This window comes from Cephus cinctus, unplaced genomic scaffold, assembly GCF_000341935.2.
Source record: "Cephus cinctus unplaced genomic scaffold, Ccin1 Ccin1_scaffold1553, whole genome shotgun sequence".
Taxonomy (NCBI): Eukaryota; Metazoa; Arthropoda; class Insecta; order Hymenoptera; family Cephidae; genus Cephus; species Cephus cinctus.
In genome coordinates, this window is record NW_014333871.1 from 46,179 (window position 1) to 66,012 (window position 19,834).

At 36.8% G+C, this 19,834-nt stretch overlaps 2 protein-coding genes across 15 annotated transcripts; both read left to right on the top strand.

The window, feature by feature from the left end:
- The first annotated feature begins 481 nt into the window (after nt 1-481).
- LOC107273309 (receptor-type guanylate cyclase daf-11) lies at nt 482-16,801 on the top strand. Of its 14 annotated transcripts, XM_025090600.1 has the most exons (16): nt 482-866; nt 1,455-3,442; nt 3,552-3,665; nt 6,926-7,193; nt 8,846-8,943; nt 9,549-9,698; nt 12,690-12,815; nt 12,945-13,184; nt 13,626-13,754; nt 13,923-14,052; nt 14,300-14,422; nt 15,278-15,367; nt 15,552-15,681; nt 16,151-16,369; nt 16,453-16,544; nt 16,628-16,801. In XM_025090600.1, exons 4-16 carry the CDS (start codon nt 6,927-6,929, stop codon nt 16,766-16,768), a joined length of 1,935 nt encoding a protein of 644 aa, XP_024946368.1. In that variant the 5' UTR covers nt 482-866; nt 1,455-3,442; nt 3,552-3,665; nt 6,926; the 3' UTR covers nt 16,769-16,801. The 14 variants fall into 14 exon arrangements, with proteins under 14 accessions (XP_024946368.1, XP_024946363.1, XP_015606868.1 ...); XM_025090595.1 differs by lacking the exon at nt 3,552-3,665; XM_015751382.2 differs by lacking the exon at nt 3,552-3,665 and having other exon boundaries at nt 15,552-15,675.
- Nucleotides 16,802-16,900: 99 nt separating this feature from the next.
- Nucleotides 16,901-19,778, top strand: LOC107273311. Its single transcript, XM_015751386.2, has one exon. The coding sequence runs from the start codon at nt 17,132-17,134 to the stop codon at nt 18,779-18,781; it is 1,650 nt and encodes a 549-aa protein (XP_015606872.1). The 5' UTR covers nt 16,901-17,131; the 3' UTR covers nt 18,782-19,778.
- The last annotated feature ends 56 nt before the right edge of the window (nt 19,779-19,834 follow it).

Below are 19,834 nucleotides of genomic sequence, written 5' to 3' on the forward strand. Positions count from 1 at the left end.
AACTACAAGCGACTCTGTTAGTTACTTTAAGAGCCAATTGTGAATACGGGTTTATATGCTTAAAAATCAAATAGTGTCAGTTGTAACAGACGAACATGAAAGTCACAGTCTAACAAGGGTACTGAATTACCATGTTTATCTTTAGTTTAATAAGGGACTAATAGGGGCGTTTTGCGTACCTAGGGAAGTACATTGAACAATATATTCATCACTATTTTCGTTGCGTAATTCGTATCAGGGTAGAGATATAAGTGAAGTGAAGTACGTTGAAGTGCGAGTATAGGGAGAAAAGTGTATAAGACAAGCATAGGACGTTGAGAGTCCGATGGGTCACCCCATTCGAACCCTTAGCATGTATGTATGTGTAGGAGGGTTGTTGCGCGTTGGACAGAATTTCTCCCTTCTCTTCTTACTCTCTCTAGTCTCTCATGGTTTTCTCAGGCCCTCTCTCGCGCGTCATCAGCATTTGAGATCGTGTCCTTCAGTATGCGGCCGCGCGCTCATCGCGAGAACACCTGTTTGCTACCCGCGCCTTTTCCTACCTTCACAAACGACAATTTAAGTAATTGTGGCTCTTTTGCGAAACTTTGAAAATTCATTAGACGTGTACGCAATATTCAAAACTTAAACGCGTTAACAACACGCACAAGGCTAAGTACGACATATAGTAGAACCTCAATTAACCGGGTGCGGGTTATCTGTGCGGCGGATTAACCTTGCATACCAGGATATGAGTCAAGCTTATTTCATGCTTAATTGAATTTATTCAGAAGTGATTAATGTCGAGCTAACTATAATTATAAACGTTTACTCATTGGGTTTAACTAAACTTACGTTTAAACCTTAAAGGGTTAAACTGGGCTTAAGTATGTGATCGTTAATCTTTTATAATAAAAAAAAAGTATCCATGTACTGATAGACTTTACATTATTGTCGTTTATCCGTGGCACCTCTAGTCCAGCAGATACTGGTTAATCGAGGTTCTACCGTAACGGATACTTAAGAGGATTCTAGTTTTTTTTCATATTATCAAAACTCTATAATTTGTACTAACTTTTTTTTAATTTCAAAATTCTCACTATGTTTGTTAATCGATGAAATTTATAATACTCAATATCCAATATTGTATTAATTATATACTTTTTTCTTAGTTTTGAATTTCTCTTTGAGTCTCTCTTACAATTAACTCACAAACTGCGATAGTGTGTCTGCGAGGAGTTGCGCAATATTTTTCATTTTAAAGTTTGTCAATATTTGTTGTAGGAGTTTTCGTGCGATAATAACGAAAGAATATAAGATATTGTACATTGTACTAGATATCAATTTATCCTTAGGGCCACGGTTCAGTAATTTTAAGTGTATCAATATGAAAATTTCCAGAATTTATATTTTGTTTGCGAACTCATCAAAGATTAATACATTCGAAACAAGTATAATGTTAAACATGGAAACAGAAGTTGGTCGAAACTTGAAGAACTTTTGGATTTCAAAGGCTTTATATTTACCTGAAATTCAAGGAGAGATTAACCACAGGCTCCTTTAGATCAACCATCTACCGTCATTTATGTACATACGTCGATATGCGTAAGAGACGTATTATTTATTGAATTTACGCCATTTCAAAATGAAGGTTCCTACATACTTTATCTACATTCTATCTCTTATTTTATCTACATTCCATCTCTTATTATTTCACTGCGAATGGCGTATATTATTTAATAGACGTTATTTAGTACCAGATTATTTATCGTTTATTTATATATATATATATTTATCTAATATTATATAAAGCCCGTAGTACACACATTTGCCATAAACTCTCATTCCTACTTCTCATGGTCTATTCTTGAGTACTAATTTCCGGTAAAGAATAATTTATCCTATTTCGTTTGTTGTTACAAAAAAGGCAATTAGTATTTAATTACAGTAAATTGCGGCGTTAATTTGCGGGGCAATAGTGATTCATTGTTTTCAATCAATTCACATCGATTCAATTACTTTCTGAATATCTATCAGACAATGAGCACGGATAGAAGCTTTTTCCTTAATGTTCGCAATTTCATAATTAAATTCGTTACACGTGTACTGGAGAATATTATTATTACCAATTTACCAATAATGTTCAGTAAGCCGTGGAATGTAGATTTTTCTATTCAGAAAGTCATTTCCAAAGGAATTTTATTGGTTAGAATCAAATGGGCATAACAAATGCCCATGCAAAAGTCGATGACAAAGTCTTTAACATTATACAAATATATAAAGTAAACAAGTAAAATTATATAATATATATGTAACCCATATACTCCTGATCAGGAGTACTTTGCTTACAAGAAAGACTTGCGTTTCAGATATTAGTTTTTATATCTGTATATACTATATATTATTTCTTTATCAAGTTCTGATTTGCTTTATAAGAATCAGTGGAATTAGATCTTTGTTATACGACTATTTTTATTCACGCCTAGATCTAATGTCCCCTAGTTCATTCTGGTCAAGGAAAATGGCCGCTAAACGTGGAAAGTTCCTTCGAAAAGTATATCCCCCAATCCCAAGTGACACTTCATGAGCTTTACGACCTTTCGTATTACTCCTCGAAGGTTCTACGCATCTTTTTCTGTCAATTTCTAGGTAAATGCTTATATCTTAGGTACATAACAAGTGACTTGATATGAGCTAGTGAAATTCAGAGAAATAATGAAATATGTCTATTCGATATCATGAATACGTTCAATTTCCATGAAAGCCATTATCATCCAAGGATATGTCAATCCGTTGAAATATAACGGTCGACCCATGTCTTCACCCATAAAAATTATTCAAACGACGTAAACAATTGTTTAAATAAGGACAGTATATCTCTTTCGGTCACTTTCGATTAATGATAAACTGGAAACTGTTCTCGATGAACTTCACCGATATGTTATTTAAATAATTCAGATAAACCGTTTGTTCTATGCTTGAAATGTACCCCACCTCTACGCAACTAAAAAACTGTAATTAATCAGTACGGTATATATTATTACCCAGTAGTTTTACATATTGTAAAATTGACATACCCTGGCACTTGTGTTCCTGATTATAATATTGGATATAAGTGTGAAAATTGATTGGAAATTATATAATTTTTGCACGTTCATCCAATTTCCTATGGTTTATTATCTAAAAACGGATGATTTATATACTGTCGTATATAATATGCAGTGCGTACATATTTGTAGTCGTTGGCATTGAGATGGTTTTATGGTACTCCCTTCCCCGTGCACATACCTTTATGTCAAGACTGAATGGACAGAAAGCATCCTCCTCTATGAGATAATACGTCTGGCTCTGCTACGCATTCAGGCCTGAAGTGACACTGTCAAATCGCAAAATCGAGGTGAGCCTGGATCAGCAGCGGCAGCAGCAGCCTGCATGCTTGCGACATGCTCACCATACAGAGAGAGTGAGTATAAAAAAATATACATAAACATATATGTAGGTTAATGACCTGGCTAATTAGTTTATTCGTATACACCTTATAGCATCACTACTGATCTTGCTGTTGCTTCTAGGTGCCTAACTACCCTGTGCTTAACTGCAACCTGTCTGTGATCTCAATTGCTTCATGATCCTGTGGTCTATACTGCTTTTAAGAGAAATGGCAAAGCGAGTTCACTCGTTCATCTGTACGCTACAAAGCATGGTGGAATTTTGTTAATTTTTACTTTGCTTCTATTAAGTGTAATATGAAGAGACAAACGCAAGGAAGGAAGGCTTTATATTATTTGTTAATGGTCAGCATGTTCAGGGTTAATCAGAAAATGTAGAATTTCTTAAAGTCACTATTCTCATTGTTGCAACATTAATAATTGTCGCTCTTTTATTACTTAATGTCTATATTCAAATCATTGATCATAACGTAGTTCTGTGCCATGGTATCAACCATTCGACGTTATCCATTCAATGTACTGTATTGCATTCTGAAATTCTTTTGTATTATTCTTGCCAATTATTTTTGTTCGTTCTATTGTTGAATGGCAGTGTTCTTGAATAATAGTTGAAGATCACAACACACGATGTCATTCTCCATTCCATGAACGATACGCGACAGGCTTCTCATTGTCCAGCCAAAATTACGTTATAAGGAGACAAAATTTATGATGCATGTATATGTGTACTGCAAGAGTATCTAGTTGCTATGTGAAAAAAATGAACAATGAGATCCTAAACGAGCAAAGGGATACGAGAGGGAAAGCTATGACACACTCTAGTAGAACAAAGCCTTTAATCTACCTGGAGTCATTAACCACAGCGGCCACAGGAGCCAGGAGTTTACCGTGCAAGGCCCAGTGAACATTGGACTCCCTCGTAATCCGCAAACCCTTTAAAGACGTAACATTAACCTCAGATCCTGCACAGGAGCATACACTAGCTAAGTACCTAGTTCAATGATTCGGTAAACCATGTGTTAATGGTAATACTTAAGAATCCAATGGCACAGCCTCGTGCGCATCATCAAAGGACCATCGTGGGACCCCTTTCAAAAATAATTAAAGCCAGTAAGGCAGAACCTTCCAGTTTTATTTTGATCAAGTTTAGTCTTCAATTCTTGAGGTTCGTACAAGTGATGTAAATAGTGTTCAAAGTATATTGATTCTAGTTGCCGCTGATGACCCTAAGATTTGCCGGTGCACCTTGTCTTATATTATCTTTTGGATCATCCAGTATATTTGACGTGACATGATTCTGATAGTAATTACTATGCAATGGGCAGCATCGATGCAACGTCGAACCTACGTTCTCTTGGTAGCATGGTAATAAACCTTCGGGAGGCTGTGTAATCTAATGGCGTGTTCGCTGGTACTCCGGCAGGAATAGCCCTATGGCATAGAAGGATAGAGTAGTGGCGTTGAGGGATTCTAGGTAGTTAATTGCAGCGTGTACTTGCCATACTGTCTCTGGTACACGTGTTACGTTATTCTGACGTCTTTTAAAAGAGTTCCCTTTGACAGGATGGAAATTGTCTTGTCAGCCATGATGGCTCAACTATACTCATGATGGGAATCACGAGACTAGGTTGAAGTCTTGCGTCAAGTACAGGGTATAGGTTTTTTAGATGGAAAGTGTTTTTGGTAATTATTATACCGAATCTTACACGAATTGGCTGCAGCTAATTGCGCAATTGATACCTGTTATACATATAATATTATATGAATATCGCATTAGAGATATAATAAAACAATAACAAGAACCCAATTGCGTAAATGTCAGTTGATCGGGATCACGAACTGTATTACTTTTCGAAGTAAATTTTCTTGGTAACTTATACAGAAAGTTATGTACCGTTAATGCGATTCTGCTTTCGCGCAGTACTGAATCAGTGTTATCAATTGTAGAACGTAGAGTCTGAAATGGCACTAACTTGTCACACTCAAAGGACCAGAGAGTCTTGTTGTTCTTGAGTTAGAAATGTATTGAATAAATTACGAGAACAGTAACTAATTTATCTATAAATAGTTCATTAAAATCATCATAATTCTTCACGCACGGCTTTTGTACTATACTGTGCCAATTTCTTGCTTTTGTATGATATTGATATATTTTTTTAACGTGGAATTAAATATCGACATTCGTTTTAACGTGATTGCAGACCCTGAAATTATAATTAGAACGAGAGGACAGAGAACTGATGTAGAAAACCGACGTTTCTTGGTGGAGGACTATATAATCAGATACTATTCAAAGAATTCTAGAATCGCCATAGCTATTCGATCATCTGACTTTTTGTTTAGTTGATGTTGCTCCTGATATAAATATACACAATTATTCAGACCAAACTTACCGTCTGAAGTTAGACTGTCCATTTGATTTCTGTAGTAGAACCATACCAACCATTGGTTGGTGCGTTTGTACTGAATAACCCTGTATATTCATCAAAGGTACCATAGGGCGTATATCTACTGACTTCTACTCACGACCTCGTATTGAAGACTCGCTCTTGGGTTTTATTACTTATTTCTAAAAATACAGTTTGCTTCGTTAACTTCGTCATATGGAAAATACACTACAATTATCTGTGACATTTCTGTGAGATGATGAAAATGTAATTTCTTACAAACTGAAAAAACATGTTATGAACTAAGATTGTTCAAAGTCCCACAACGTCGTGGTATTTAATAACGAGCTGTTTTACTTTGAAAAATGATTCTATTTTGAATTATTATAACACAACGTGAATGTTCATAATTAATATTAAATTATTCTTCATTCATCTGTATAGATAGTCTCAAGAGTTTTCCATCAAAATGACTAAATATGGGTATGCCGAGGCTACAAAAAGTGGAAAAATTATTTACAAAATCCTACAGATGGTATTTCAAGAGAGGACACTACGATCCAGGGTATTAGGTCAGGATTCATACCAGTAGCAGAATTTGGCAAAAAACCGTTGGCAAAAAAACTTTTAATTATATTGAAATGAGTCCAGTATTTTTCTTTTACATGTATATCTTACTGAGAACGTTTACACCAGTATAATGAAGTTCAATGTTCCTGTAGGCTCTTCCTGTCTTGAAACTCTTGGAAAATACTGTTACTGGATACAGATACATGGATTGAATTGAAATGAGAAAGTTTCGACGGGTTGACAGGCTATTAATGTTACGTCGACGAAAAACTTGAAAGTTAGGGTCCTAACGCTGCTCAACGGTTTCACCCTGAATGCCTTAAATCATTCCGGACAACGTTGCCGAAATACCTGCTGTTTTAATTCCCATCATTAACGATTCTTAGGTCGGCAGTCTATAGTATAAAATGAATAATCAATTGTAAAAATTATTATTCATATTCTCGACGTCACAAGCTGTCATTGTCCAACTCTCGATATACATTTTACTAAATTAATAATGAGTCAATAAATTAATAATAACGTTATCACTGATTGTAGTATGTCACCGCGCAATGGTTCCTGTGTAGCTGAGGTAAGCTCCGTGAGAAGTCTATCCTCGGACGATGTCTCTGGAACAAAGAACAACAAAAAGAAATCCTGCTGGGCACGGGCAACTGATCCAGCGCATCGTCGGGGTCGGAGGATCCAGTTGCTCCAGATGCTGGTTCTTCCTTTCATCCCAATTCTGGCCCTGATTGTACAAACAGCTAATACACTTCATGATATACTGATCTACAGGCAGGAAGTCTCTGATATTGAGACTCAAGTAAATATATCTTCTTTTAAAATTACTCTCTTAAAATACATCATAACGTACCGTGTAGTATCTCGGAAGACATTCACCTATGGTTATCGAAAGGAATGAATGAGAGGAGAAACGCGTAGAAGAGAATGACGAGGATGATTAAGGGAGAGTAATTACCAAAGGTTTCCATAACTCAATGAGATCGATCGATGAATCGTAAAGTAATGAGAGGTTAGCAAATACACCGCACCTATGCTCCCAGAGATACGTATACGTCAACCTAGGCCGGTTCGTACTCAGTGTGCAATACCTACTTTCAACCCCATTAACTTAATACAGCCCATAACTTATTCGAGTTCTCCGATTACCACAGCTGACAAACTCTTGTGGTATTAGAACCACACGGTTTTTTTCTATTAACCTCCTTGCATTGTTAGGATCACGAGCATAGTCGTATATAGTCAAAAGTGGCCATTGATTGTGAGCATAAATATATTCCATTACAATTAACATCACTAGATTGAACTGTTTACACACGTGCGTCAGAATATAAAATCATAATCATTAATCACTGTAATACTTCATTTGTTTCAGAGTAATGAACTCACGCGAAAGATATAAGAGCAGTCGTTGCTGTGCTAATTTAAAGTATTTCGTTAATCTCGCAGTCCTTTGATTTTCCATAAGATTATAAACAAATATAATTATGAGAAAAAGATTGATTTTCACACAGATACCTTTAATCTCGATTTAAAAGCATTAGACTTAGAGATGAAGTCATACCAAGTAAAAGATATGATGTTGTTTTGCCTTATAATTGAAATTTATAAAAAAAAGTTTATACAGTAATGGGACTGCTATAACGGGGTTCGGTGAACCGAAACTTGAGGGCTTTAATAAAAGTTAGTTTTTTTTATTCGACCGTTCTTTCATTCGATAGACACCCTCCCTCTCATGTTAACGGATCAACCCCTCGCGTATTATTTAGCTGCTGCAGTGAGAGTTCTATTACCAGGCTAACAGCACCCCTGGTCCTCCCTATCATATCAATATTACCAAATCATAAAGACCACGTTGGATATGTCCTTTCTTCATTGTCCCGCTTTAAATCACCTTTGACCCTTTATTGAAACTCCACCAAATTCTCTACTTACCTGACATTATACTTTTATATTGTTTGCAAGCGGAATAGATCAGCGTCCAGACTCTACTTCAACAATTTATTAGACGCTTTATCAGAAAGTAGTACATCCAATTACTTAGCCACTTTTCAAGTTCTCCGATTAATCACCAGCCAAGACAGGCTTATGTTAGCTACTGTAAGAAACTAAATGAGTCAAGGTACACATATTCAGTATCTATCGTACATAACCAATACTCGCCATTTAAGTACTTAGACATTCAAGTGCGTACTCCACTACCCATCAAAGTACCTTTCACTCTGTCTTCCTTACTTTGTTACGGTACTTCACTCAGTAACGACATGTCCTGTTACGGGAAAGCTCCGAGCTTTGAAGTTGCCGACCATTAGCTGATAATATCAAAGGAAACTTCTAAATTTCATGGTACATAACAAAACGCCCTAGTCTCTCCATTAACAGCTTTTACCTTTCTCTCTCTACCTCTGTCTCCTATACGTGTTTCTGTTACTCATATCTATGATATGTTTTTAGGTAACAATTGCAACGGACCTGGGAAAAGTAGTGACCAGAATGCAACTGGAACGGTCAGAGGTCGCTTTCTTCATTTACACCAATGGAAATACCTTGAGGTTAGTAATAAACCTAAAGCCAAAGAAGCTGTGTCAATATTTGACGCAGAATTAGTGCCTGAGATTTTTGCTTGTTTTCTTCAATCCTAATGATTTTTTTCTCCCAAGAATCAACCGCATTACATGCATTAATTCACGAATAAGAATGAATGCAATGCTTTTCTCACTTGGGGCTTATTCGATTAGCTGCAGAAATGCGATCGAGTCGATCTTATACTTTGGAACTATATTGACAAACTCAATGCAATTGCCATGGCGTTCGATCTTCTGCATTACGTGACCCAAAGACGAAGCCATTTTCTGAATGAAGTAACACGTTGGCAATGAAAATAAATGGAGTCTCGACACTTCTAATCAAGCTAGTAGTCCTACGATACCTTTAGTCTGTTTGCAAGACCAAAGTGATTCATTTGCTTGGTATTTTCAAGCAGTTGCAGTATACGGTTTTCCAGAATTACTTAAGAAAATGATTGATAATTACAATTGAGGCAAATTATTGGGTTTATTATATGTTTTTATCAATATGCATTTAACAATTGTTATCAACAATTAAAAAGAATCTCTATGTACAAACAGATGTCTATTGTATATTCCTTTAACTGTAGGAGGTCCAATCTAACGCAGAGGTTCGCAATTACGGATCAGGCACTTCATAATATGACAATGTGGCCATTAGTTTCTGTACCAAGGGACGAAACCGAGGCGTACGATGTCGTCAACAAGGAAGCATTTCAGGCTCGTCTTAACGACTTCAGGTATTGTGGAATTTAACGCAATAGTTAACTTTAATAAAAGTACCAACTGCATTTGTTTCAGTCAGACATAATAAACGTGTTGACAAGTTTTTTATGGGTAGCAAATAGAACTGTCGATACCGTCTCTCAGATATATCATTTTCTTTTATTGAACACGCGTTAACAACGTGGTATACCTTGGGATTCTTCAGGCTGATTAAGCCTTGAACGGTCGCAGGATGCTCGTGAGCGTTGCGTGACATTCATCAGAATCAAGATGATATATATATATATATATATGTATATAGAACGTTTCTCGTTTAATCCAATTCTTTAATTTGATAGCATAAAGTAGCACTGGTTCACTCACCTATGGTTTATTTATATTAACAGGTCTTCATGTATATTAAAAACTAGTATAAAAATTGTGCCCGAATACATAAATAATTATGCTAATCATTCATCCAAGAAAACTGAAAGTGTCACCAAAACTCGCTTCGAGGAATGAGATAATTGACATCTTGACAGTCCATTCGTCATACTCGACCATCCAGAGTTTTCTTGCCATCTTGTTACGATCTGATGCGTATAGATTTACTATTAAGTTTTGATTAAAGTTGGGGATGGTACATGACAGGAACAGGAGAGTGGATACAAGAAAGATAGAAGAAAGAAAGTCAATTGAAAACCATCCAATCACCGTATCTGTTGATTTGTCAATCCAGCTGTCACATTGCACAAGATCTATGGAACTTTTTCAAGTGTGGTCAAAACTTACTCTGAGCTTATAAATTGCTAGGTCGCATTATCCTATTCTGTAACGTAGCACATAGAGTGGAAAGCTAACAAATAGCTGTATCTAAGGCTCTTTGTCTTTTATGACGTAATTTTAAGATGACGGCTTTACGTTCGTTGCAACGTGATTATTATATGCGAGTCTTTACCACCGTTGGCTTGAGAGCTTAAGCTTTTGCGATCGATACTCCATGAGACGTGCACGAGAATACATAGGTTTTTATGTACATAATATTAACAGAGTATATACTGTACTTGTACGATGAAGGTAACTCCATGGAAATTCCCAGAACGATTAGAATGAATAGTAGAAAATTCTAAAAGCATTCTCTTCTTTTTCAATGTAGATCCTAAAGCATTTAATTCGCCATTAAATATTTTTAGCTGGCGTAGCACGCAGAGCTATGGCTTTCAGGAAGTGGACCTGTTGCGCTACAGGATAAGAATGGATTTCCGATACCCACTGTATTGTATAGAGTCAAATATTCCTATAATATTAGAATTTGAAAAGTTTGCTTGTTTTTATGGTATTGCCAAGGTAAGGTCAAATGGGCGACTATTTTTGCATAACTTAACAGACAATCTCGGAGAGACTTATAAAAAGTTAAGATCCGTCACGTTCTTCGGATGGCATTTTTCTTTTTTTTTTCAATCTTTCTTATTGTCATGTCCCACCACGCGCACGACGTCATGGGAATTGAAAAGGGAACGTGCAGAGGTGAAGTAAATTAAATATTAAAATGTAACGAGGCTGCAGTGCGCTGATAGTATCGATGTACATAAAAAAAAAAAAAAACAGAAATTTACACTGGAGTCGACCACTGTCACACCCAACGCATTAGCTAATAATACCTCTCGCTAACCGCCGTTGCAACTATCGCTCGCGATGCTTACTACGTCTTCTGTTTGTATTTGCTAATATCCCATTTCTCGCGAACGAAAAACAAATATTTGTTAGGACGTCGTAGCCTGGGAATATTTAGTATTGAAACTTTCCTTCGTTAATATTTTTTTCTCTCGAAGTCCATTGAAATGCGTGCACTTGGCTTGAATGCATCTAAGACTGAAACTAACCGTAGAACTTTATTGCCTCATTTTATTATTCAAATATACACGCTGCACTTGTCATATATTATACTCCGCACGAATTTGACTATGGTGCTTGGGTACAGTAGTTTCAGTAATTTCTTTACGTATAATATTTCTAATGCTTCACACTTTTTATATAGTTTCCAAAATGGCCGTGCTTCAAATTCTTTCTGTAAACTTCAAACGCGTCCCGTCAAAGTTTCTTCGTATTTTAAATGCGATAATAAAATTTCCACGTTATATACTGTACTTCGTATACTCAAATTTTCCACTATCTGGTCATTATCGATTCTCTGTCCAGAATTGTTAAAATTTCTTTTAAAGTGTTTATTAGTAAGGATATACATCAACGTCAAGTCCAACAGAAACAACAGTGAACCAATCAACGAATCCCTCGAGTGTATTCAATAATAAAAAACTTTGTTAAGAAATTATCTTAGAGGAAACCAAAAAATTTAATTACAATTCAATTATCTGTCACGAAAGTTGATTACTTATCGTAAGCGTTCAGTAAAATCCATGGAAACGTACTGTAGAAACACGTGTCACACTGCGCTCTAATATATCTCTTAGAAAAGAAAAATTCTTCCTAACTTTCATAACGGGACGTTATTGCTGGTCAGAAAAGTGAATGAGATAAAAATAAAGACTCAATCAATAGTACAGGAGGAAGAAGATAGTAAAGATGCTACGTCAGAATCAATCGTCCGTGTTATACACGCATAGCGCTGTAATAAATTACCTCAAAGAAGTGCCCTAGAGAACCTACACCGTCTCTCTGTGTAGGACGTACGAGGTTCTCGCACATGAGCGCGCGAACGCCCATTTGGAGCATCCAACGTATTTTTAGACAGTCCTGTCCATTCCCGTTCAATAATAACGAACCAATATCCCTCCTAACTATTGCATTCTAGCCAGTGTCCACTTTCCTAGGTATTGTAAACAGTTAAAGGAAATTGAATGGCCTCAATCATATAACCATTAGACATACAAAAGCTTGATAAAAACAATGCAACAAAAATTACTCACAGTGAATTCTTTTATTTTTACGGTAGAAAAATAAATTCTATAATAAAAATTCTGTATTGTTGTATTAAACATTTGAAACGTGTATTTTTTTTTCAACAGGCAAAAGATCAGCTCCGAGGAAAGTAGTATAACAGAAGTGATGGCTTGGTACACCAGTGTCAACGCTGCCATGTTGGATCATTTAACTAATCAGATAAAGGAAACAGATAACAGTGGAGTCTGGAGGTATAAAAAGTTTGATAACATAATTTAAAGTACTTTAGATGTTGATAATTCAAGTAATCCTTAAGCTAGCTGCCACGAAGCTTCAAAAGTGCACTTGAAAAGGTCAAGTGTTATATTACGTTTTTCCAGATACTTGATTGCCTTTAAGAATTTACTACGCAGCATCGAGAGCCTTGGTATCGCCTCTGTCTATGGAATCAATTACTTTGGACGAGGTATTCTCATGAGTGAAAATTATGTGAGTTACGTGCGTCACGAAACACTTGGTCGTGATCTACTCAATGGATCTCTTACCTACGTGCCTTCTCTGAAAGCTTTCTACGCCGAACTTACTCGTACCATGACGGACTATGGACGAATTAAATCTAGGTGAGAAAAGTCTTCTAATACGCTGTGAGCTTGACAAGAGAAAAAAATCGGCCGCCAAGTCTAAATTCAGTTTACATGGAAAAATTTGGTTGAGGCATGATGAATGGATGAGAATGAAACTTACAAGGAAACCCCCCCAACCCGACCCCACCGATTTCAATAATGAAACGATTTTCAGGGGTGAATTTCAGAGGTCGTTTTCACCCCTTTAAAGTGGATGTCAGCACGAAAAAAAAAATATGTGTCTCTTATTTTGTCGAGTACTACAACATATCAAAAAATTATTGAAATCGGTGGGGTCGGGTTGGGCGGGTTTCCTTGTTAGTAACGAGACTGGCCCGAATGGGAATTCAATGAAAATTTGAATGAAGCCATTTCCATTGTTTTTGTATATTTGAAATTGAATTGGAGTACAGTCAGATAATACTTGTTACAATGCAGGCGAGAGGAGATTCTGAGAAATCGTAAGAGGGAGCCAAGCGTTGAGGACGCCATTGCTTACTTCGACAGCATGGCTACGTACGTGGATGAACTTCGTAAACTTCAACGTGAATTGCGTCACATGATAAGGTAAGCATGGCAAAGTGTCAGTCGCATCGGTTACTTTTATTAAACTTTTATTTTTAAATATTCCCGCCTTTTGACCAACCGTTTTCTTCCTCCGATGAAAAGTATCTATTTATAATATCATTAAGCACTGTATGCATTCACACGATTGACTTATCTCCATTTTAATAGGGAGTATGTCAATTCGACACTGCAGGATGCCAGCAATAAAGAAGTGGCTGGTATTGCGATAGTCGTCCTGGTCCTCGTCATTTCACCCATCATTATAGTCCTGGTGCGCAATGCCGTAGCTACCATTCAGGTCGGTTCTTATAAACTTCTAGGTCATAACTCTGTTTACCCGATTGCACGTACCATGCCGGGAGATAGTATACGTATAAGGATTCTATGTAATGGCCAAGACTTTTCGAAGTCAGCTCGATACTTGGCGCCACTCGAGAAATACTCAGAGCGAAATTTGCACTTGACGTTCTGGTGTTATACTGTTATTTTATTCCTAAAAGGATCCTCAGGGACGACCATGTGACAGGATTATTTTTATTTTTTAGATGTACGCAGCGAATCTGGCGCAAAAGGCTCGTGAGTTGAAGCGAGAAAAGAGAAAGAGCGACACGCTACTTTTTCAAATGTTACCGACAAGCGTTGCGCAGCAATTGAAGCAAACTCAGCAGGTATTTGAATGATAACGATTATTAATAATTTTTATCGAGGTATACATGCTAATGAAATATAACTATAAATTATTGCTCGTTCGATTGACAATCGTAAATTATTTTATTTTAATTATTTACAGTGAGTGTAAAAAGTATTGGTACACTGAGCGTTTTTCAAAAATGAAGAGCTTTTGATATCAATAATACAGGTTTGACGAAAAAAAGCTATACTGTATTATTCTTCAAACACTTCTTTGTTTATTCACCTGCAAGAATATTCACAATGATCAATTATTTTGTCGTAAATTAAAAAAAAAAGAAAATCGAACTCAGGAAAACAAGCGCAGAAAGTACTCGGACAGCTCTTTTACGTATAGAAAAAACTAGATCGTTCCAATCCGAACCTTCTAGGATTAAGAGTATAGTATAGCTTAGGTATAGACATCTATATATGTATAGTGCGGCAGAGGACATAGGTTAGGACAGATAGGAGAGGTTACATAGGACAGAGGTTTATAGGTTTATAGGTTTATATTAATTCTTTTAATACTTATTCTATTGCATTATCATTATGCTGTTGTACGAATGCTTTCTGCGTTTGTTTTCCTGAGTCCATTTTTCTTTTTTTAATTTACGCCAAAATAATTAATCATTGTGAATATTCTTGCAGGTAAATAAATAAAGAAATGTTTGAAGAATAATACAGTGTGACTTTTTTTTCATCAAACCTATATTAATGATATGAAAAACTTCATTTTCGAAAAACACTCGGTGTACCAATACTTTTTACGCTCACTGTATTTTAACAAGAGGTGCTTTTATTGGGTGTATAAAGGGCGCAATTGAGTTTACTAAGTATACATCTTTTGTTAGGTTCCAGCTGAATATTACGAGGCCGTTACGGTCTACTTCAGTGACATTGTTGGCTTCACGGAAATAGCTGCGGAAAATACACCCCTTGAGGTAGGAGACGATTTTTCGTGTTTCTCTAAGGCTTTAAGGAAGACTTAGGAAATCCGAAAATTGGAATAAATTTACCTGGGGGGAAATTCACCAAACGCCCGTGGCTGGTCTTTCCTTTAATTTCCAGTATATTGAAAATTTACTTCATCTTTATATGAAGTCATTAAATCATGTTATTTTTCAGGTTGTCACCTTCCTCAACTCGATTTACAAGTTATTCGACGCAAGAATCGAGTGTTACGATGTTTACAAAGTAGAAACAATTGGGGACTCTTATATGGTCGCTTCTGGACTTCCAGTTAGAAATGGTAAAAGTACGAGCCCCTGGCGTTATCCACATGTCGTCTTGTACATACTCAAAGCATGCTTGGATATGTGTCGTATTGAGAATTAATCGAATTCCAGCAGAAGGTCTGAATAAATTGAATTTTTTCCATATTTATACAGGAATATACAGCTCAAATTAATCATATTTGACAGCTGTCATTCGATAACTTTAACCAATCACAACCGGATAAATAGAGACAAAGTATAAGACTTTCAATTAATATCCCAGAATTATTATATTGAAGAATTTAATTATCTGATAGTGTTATATAAATTTTTGAATTTCTCTTGAATCAAATTTTTTAAGAAAAGAAATCGCATGGCAACTGTTACTGCGGTGTGTAAGCTGATTAGTTATTTGTACACAGATTCTTATGATTTATCCTCAATCAAATTACATGTTAAGATAAGAAATAAGGACATTTGTCAATTGTTTTTGTCTATTTCTTTTTCTAGGTGATAAACACGTGTCGGAAATTGCTACAATGGCCTTGGACTTACTAGCAGCCTCGACAGTATTTCAAGTTCCAAAGCGACCTGGTGAACGTTTGCAAATACGTAGCGGAGCTCATACCGGACCTGTAGTAGCGGGTATTGTCGGTACGAAAATGCCTCGTTACTGTCTCTTTGGCGATACAGTAAACACAGCCAGCAGAATGGAATCAACGGGAGAAGGTCTCGTATTTGAGATAAATATTCTTATTCAATTAAATTGATATCAAATACTCTAAATAATAATCTAACATTTTCCATTACAGCTCTAAGAATTCATATTAGTCTAGAGATGAAAAAAGCTTTGGATGCTGTCGGTGGATTTCGAATCGAACACCGTGGACTGGTAGACGTCAAGGTAATACATGTTTCGTTGATATATCAAATGATAAAGACAGTCTAAAATATATGTTAATAATTTATTTATTTCTCTCATTCCAGGGTAAAGGCCTGATGGACACGTACTGGTTAGAATGTAAAGATGGCGGCATCGCAAGGGCCGCTGAACTCGACCTTCCGTACTTCTTCGAGGATGTGCGACCAGTCTTCATGCGAAGGCTTCGCGAAGAGGGTACCCTCTGATGCGAACCATACTCTCGCCGGGATTTGTGGTACCTTAATAAACAAGGACCACTACATCCTAATTCTTGCATTCGCCTATCCCAACCTAACCTAATTGATCATCTAAAGTGTCCCCCGGGTACCGGAAGAAAGACCCGTCTCTCGCATCCGAATCTTCACATAACCCCAGTGAAAGGTCCTCAATCACAAAGCAGCATTGAATCTCAGGACTCGATCATAACAGAGGGTACAAGATCAACCCCGCCCTGTCCAAGCTACTCGCCTAGTCAGCGAAGTCGCTACTCCCAACCTAACCTGCCAACACTTCTGGTCTCATACAACGAGTCCAGAAAGACTTCAGGATCACCGGATCGTAGGATACGCATGTCGCAGCCGACCCTGAACTCTAGTTTTTCAGGAATAAACTTCGTCGGCATGAATAAAGGTCGATTCTCTTACTCCAGTCTGCGAGCTTCTGGAGACAACAGCATTAACTTCCAAATCGAAGAGGAAAGACTCTCTGCACCCAACGTTCAGCTGTCTGGATCCTCGGATCATAAATCAAGGCATTCACAGCCTGACGTTACGCGATTCCTTCGTCACGATATACCAAGTAGAAGAGAACGTCTCTCCCAGCCCACCCTGGTTACTGGAGATTATTATCCCGGCAGAGTACAGCAGAGATTATCGCAGCCTTGCTTGAGCACTGGAAAGGAACTTCCGGTGATTCATTCTCCGTTGAAGCCAAAGAGATTCGTTTCGCCAGTTGCCGTGAAAGCTACACAGAGAGATCGATTGTCGCAATTAGATTTCGGTGCAAGATACCGAAATCTTCGCGACTTCCCATCAACGGTAACAAAATTCAACAGAGACCGTTTCTCAATACCGGAACTTGAGACATCAAATGATCTCAGACTAATGGCAGGAACTCCAAAGCAGAGGTTCAGCTTAGATAGTTCCTTAAATGAACCCGGAAGATCCAGGTTACTGCCAATAGCGAGTTCTCCAATTTCGGAGACTCATCCAAAGACAGACCCTCCGGACTCTTCCGGAAGCAAGGCCAAAAAACCTGCAGAGGGTCTAGAAAGCGTTTTGATAACAAGTACGAGCCCAATCTTATCAAAACCAGGCACCGTATTTCCACCACCTGTGGTAAAAGTGGCACCACCTAGAGAGAGATTATCCGTACCGGAAATACGCAACTCAAGTCTAAGACGTCTTCTCGATTCACCGGTAAAGCAGAGGCACAGTATAACCGGAAATCTCAGACAGTGCTTATTACCAATCACTAAGAATCAAGAAACGACTCGGACCAAGATCTCACCAAAGGCGCTTATTGAGGAAATTAATGAAAAAATATCCTGGAAAGATTCACCCAAACAAACAGCTGTAATAGAACTACCTGTAAAGGAAGAACCAAAACACATTCAACGTCACTATTCCTATACGTATGATACCAAAGAGGAGAACTCTTTGTTAAGTAAATTAAGTGTAGCTCCAAAGAAGAAATACCTGGAGAGTAATTTTGACAAAAACGAACAGGTTATTACCACAGTGATAGAAACGGAAATACCAATGATCCTCAGTAGCCCTAAGTACACGAAGAAGACACACGCCTATTCCTCCGAAGCGCCGCGTTGGATGAGGAAGTATCTAGAGAACGAAAGTCCTCAGGTGGCAAGAAAAAATGTAAACAAGGAAAAATCAAACATTAAAAACAATTGGATCAATTCAAATCGCGAGTCCTTGGATTCGATAGGCTCTGAGAAGACGCAATCGGAAAAGACTCTTACTGAAAAGACACAGTCTAGATCCAACGACAATGGTGAGAATAGTCCATTGTTAAGGAGTACTGATATACAGGCTGATCCAAAAGACAACATGAAAAATACTTATGTCAGAATCAGAACATCCAACGATGGCCAAGAGGATAAATATAAAGTATCCATTGATTCTAGCTGGACAGAAGCTGATATCTGCAGGTTATATGGTCTCGAATGTGATACAGATACTGACGAGTCTACTTCTATTTAATACATTTATTTAATTACGTTATTTTAATATTTTTCAATGAACTGGACAACGTTCATCATTAATTAATAATCAATCTTTACAGTATTACTATGAAAACCATTGAAAGACCAAGTAACACAATTATCAAACAAGTCGAAATCTAAGATTTATTAATATATTGTTCATATACTATACATTTATTCATTCCAGTACAGTATAAGGTCTTTTATTAATTCTCTATTTTATTATTAATGAAAAATCTCTAAAGAGACTTATGAACAATATTATGACCAAAGATAAGATATGAAGATATAAGACAGGCCTAGACGAAATGCTGAAAAACTTTTAAAAGAAGAAGGAGGAACAAAATATCAATGTCTATAGCGCAGCCAAAATTATATGTGCATTTTAATCAAGAAGTCAAGAGAAACGTGACAGGACCTTCCACAAAGGAGTAAAGCAATCACGTTACTGAATTAACTCAATAAGCATTGAAACATTTAAAGTTTGAAGGTACATAAACATAACGTATCCTAATGAAGATTCCATGTTTCAAGGAATATAACAATGGAAATTGTCATGGAAAGCTGTTCTTCGTGAAGAAACTCGGGTACTGCACTTCCTTTATTTAAATTATATTAAGAACGCATCTTGCATCGCGCTTACTACAATATTTATTGTCTCCTAAGCTCCTAATAACACTAGTCATTAACGCGTCGCACACGTCAGAATGAATAACGGTACGAGAGAAGATAATGAAATGGATGTTGAAGGAAGAAGAGAAAGAAGAAATTGGAAAAAATAGTGAAAACAAAACCGAAAGTAAAAATCTCTCGACTGAATATTAGGAATAATATTTTATTTAGGTTAGGTTTATTCTCTATTATTTGTGTCTTTTGTAGTTAATCCCACTGTCAAAATTATAATCGTCCTGTGTTTAAAACGTTCGACGCGTCTATAATATGATCGATGTAATTACAACTAGCCTAGAAGGTGTATAAAATCATATTGATTTCTATATCGATTGTCTAATATCTGTCTAATACTCCTACTCCTTTAATTTCATTATTACAG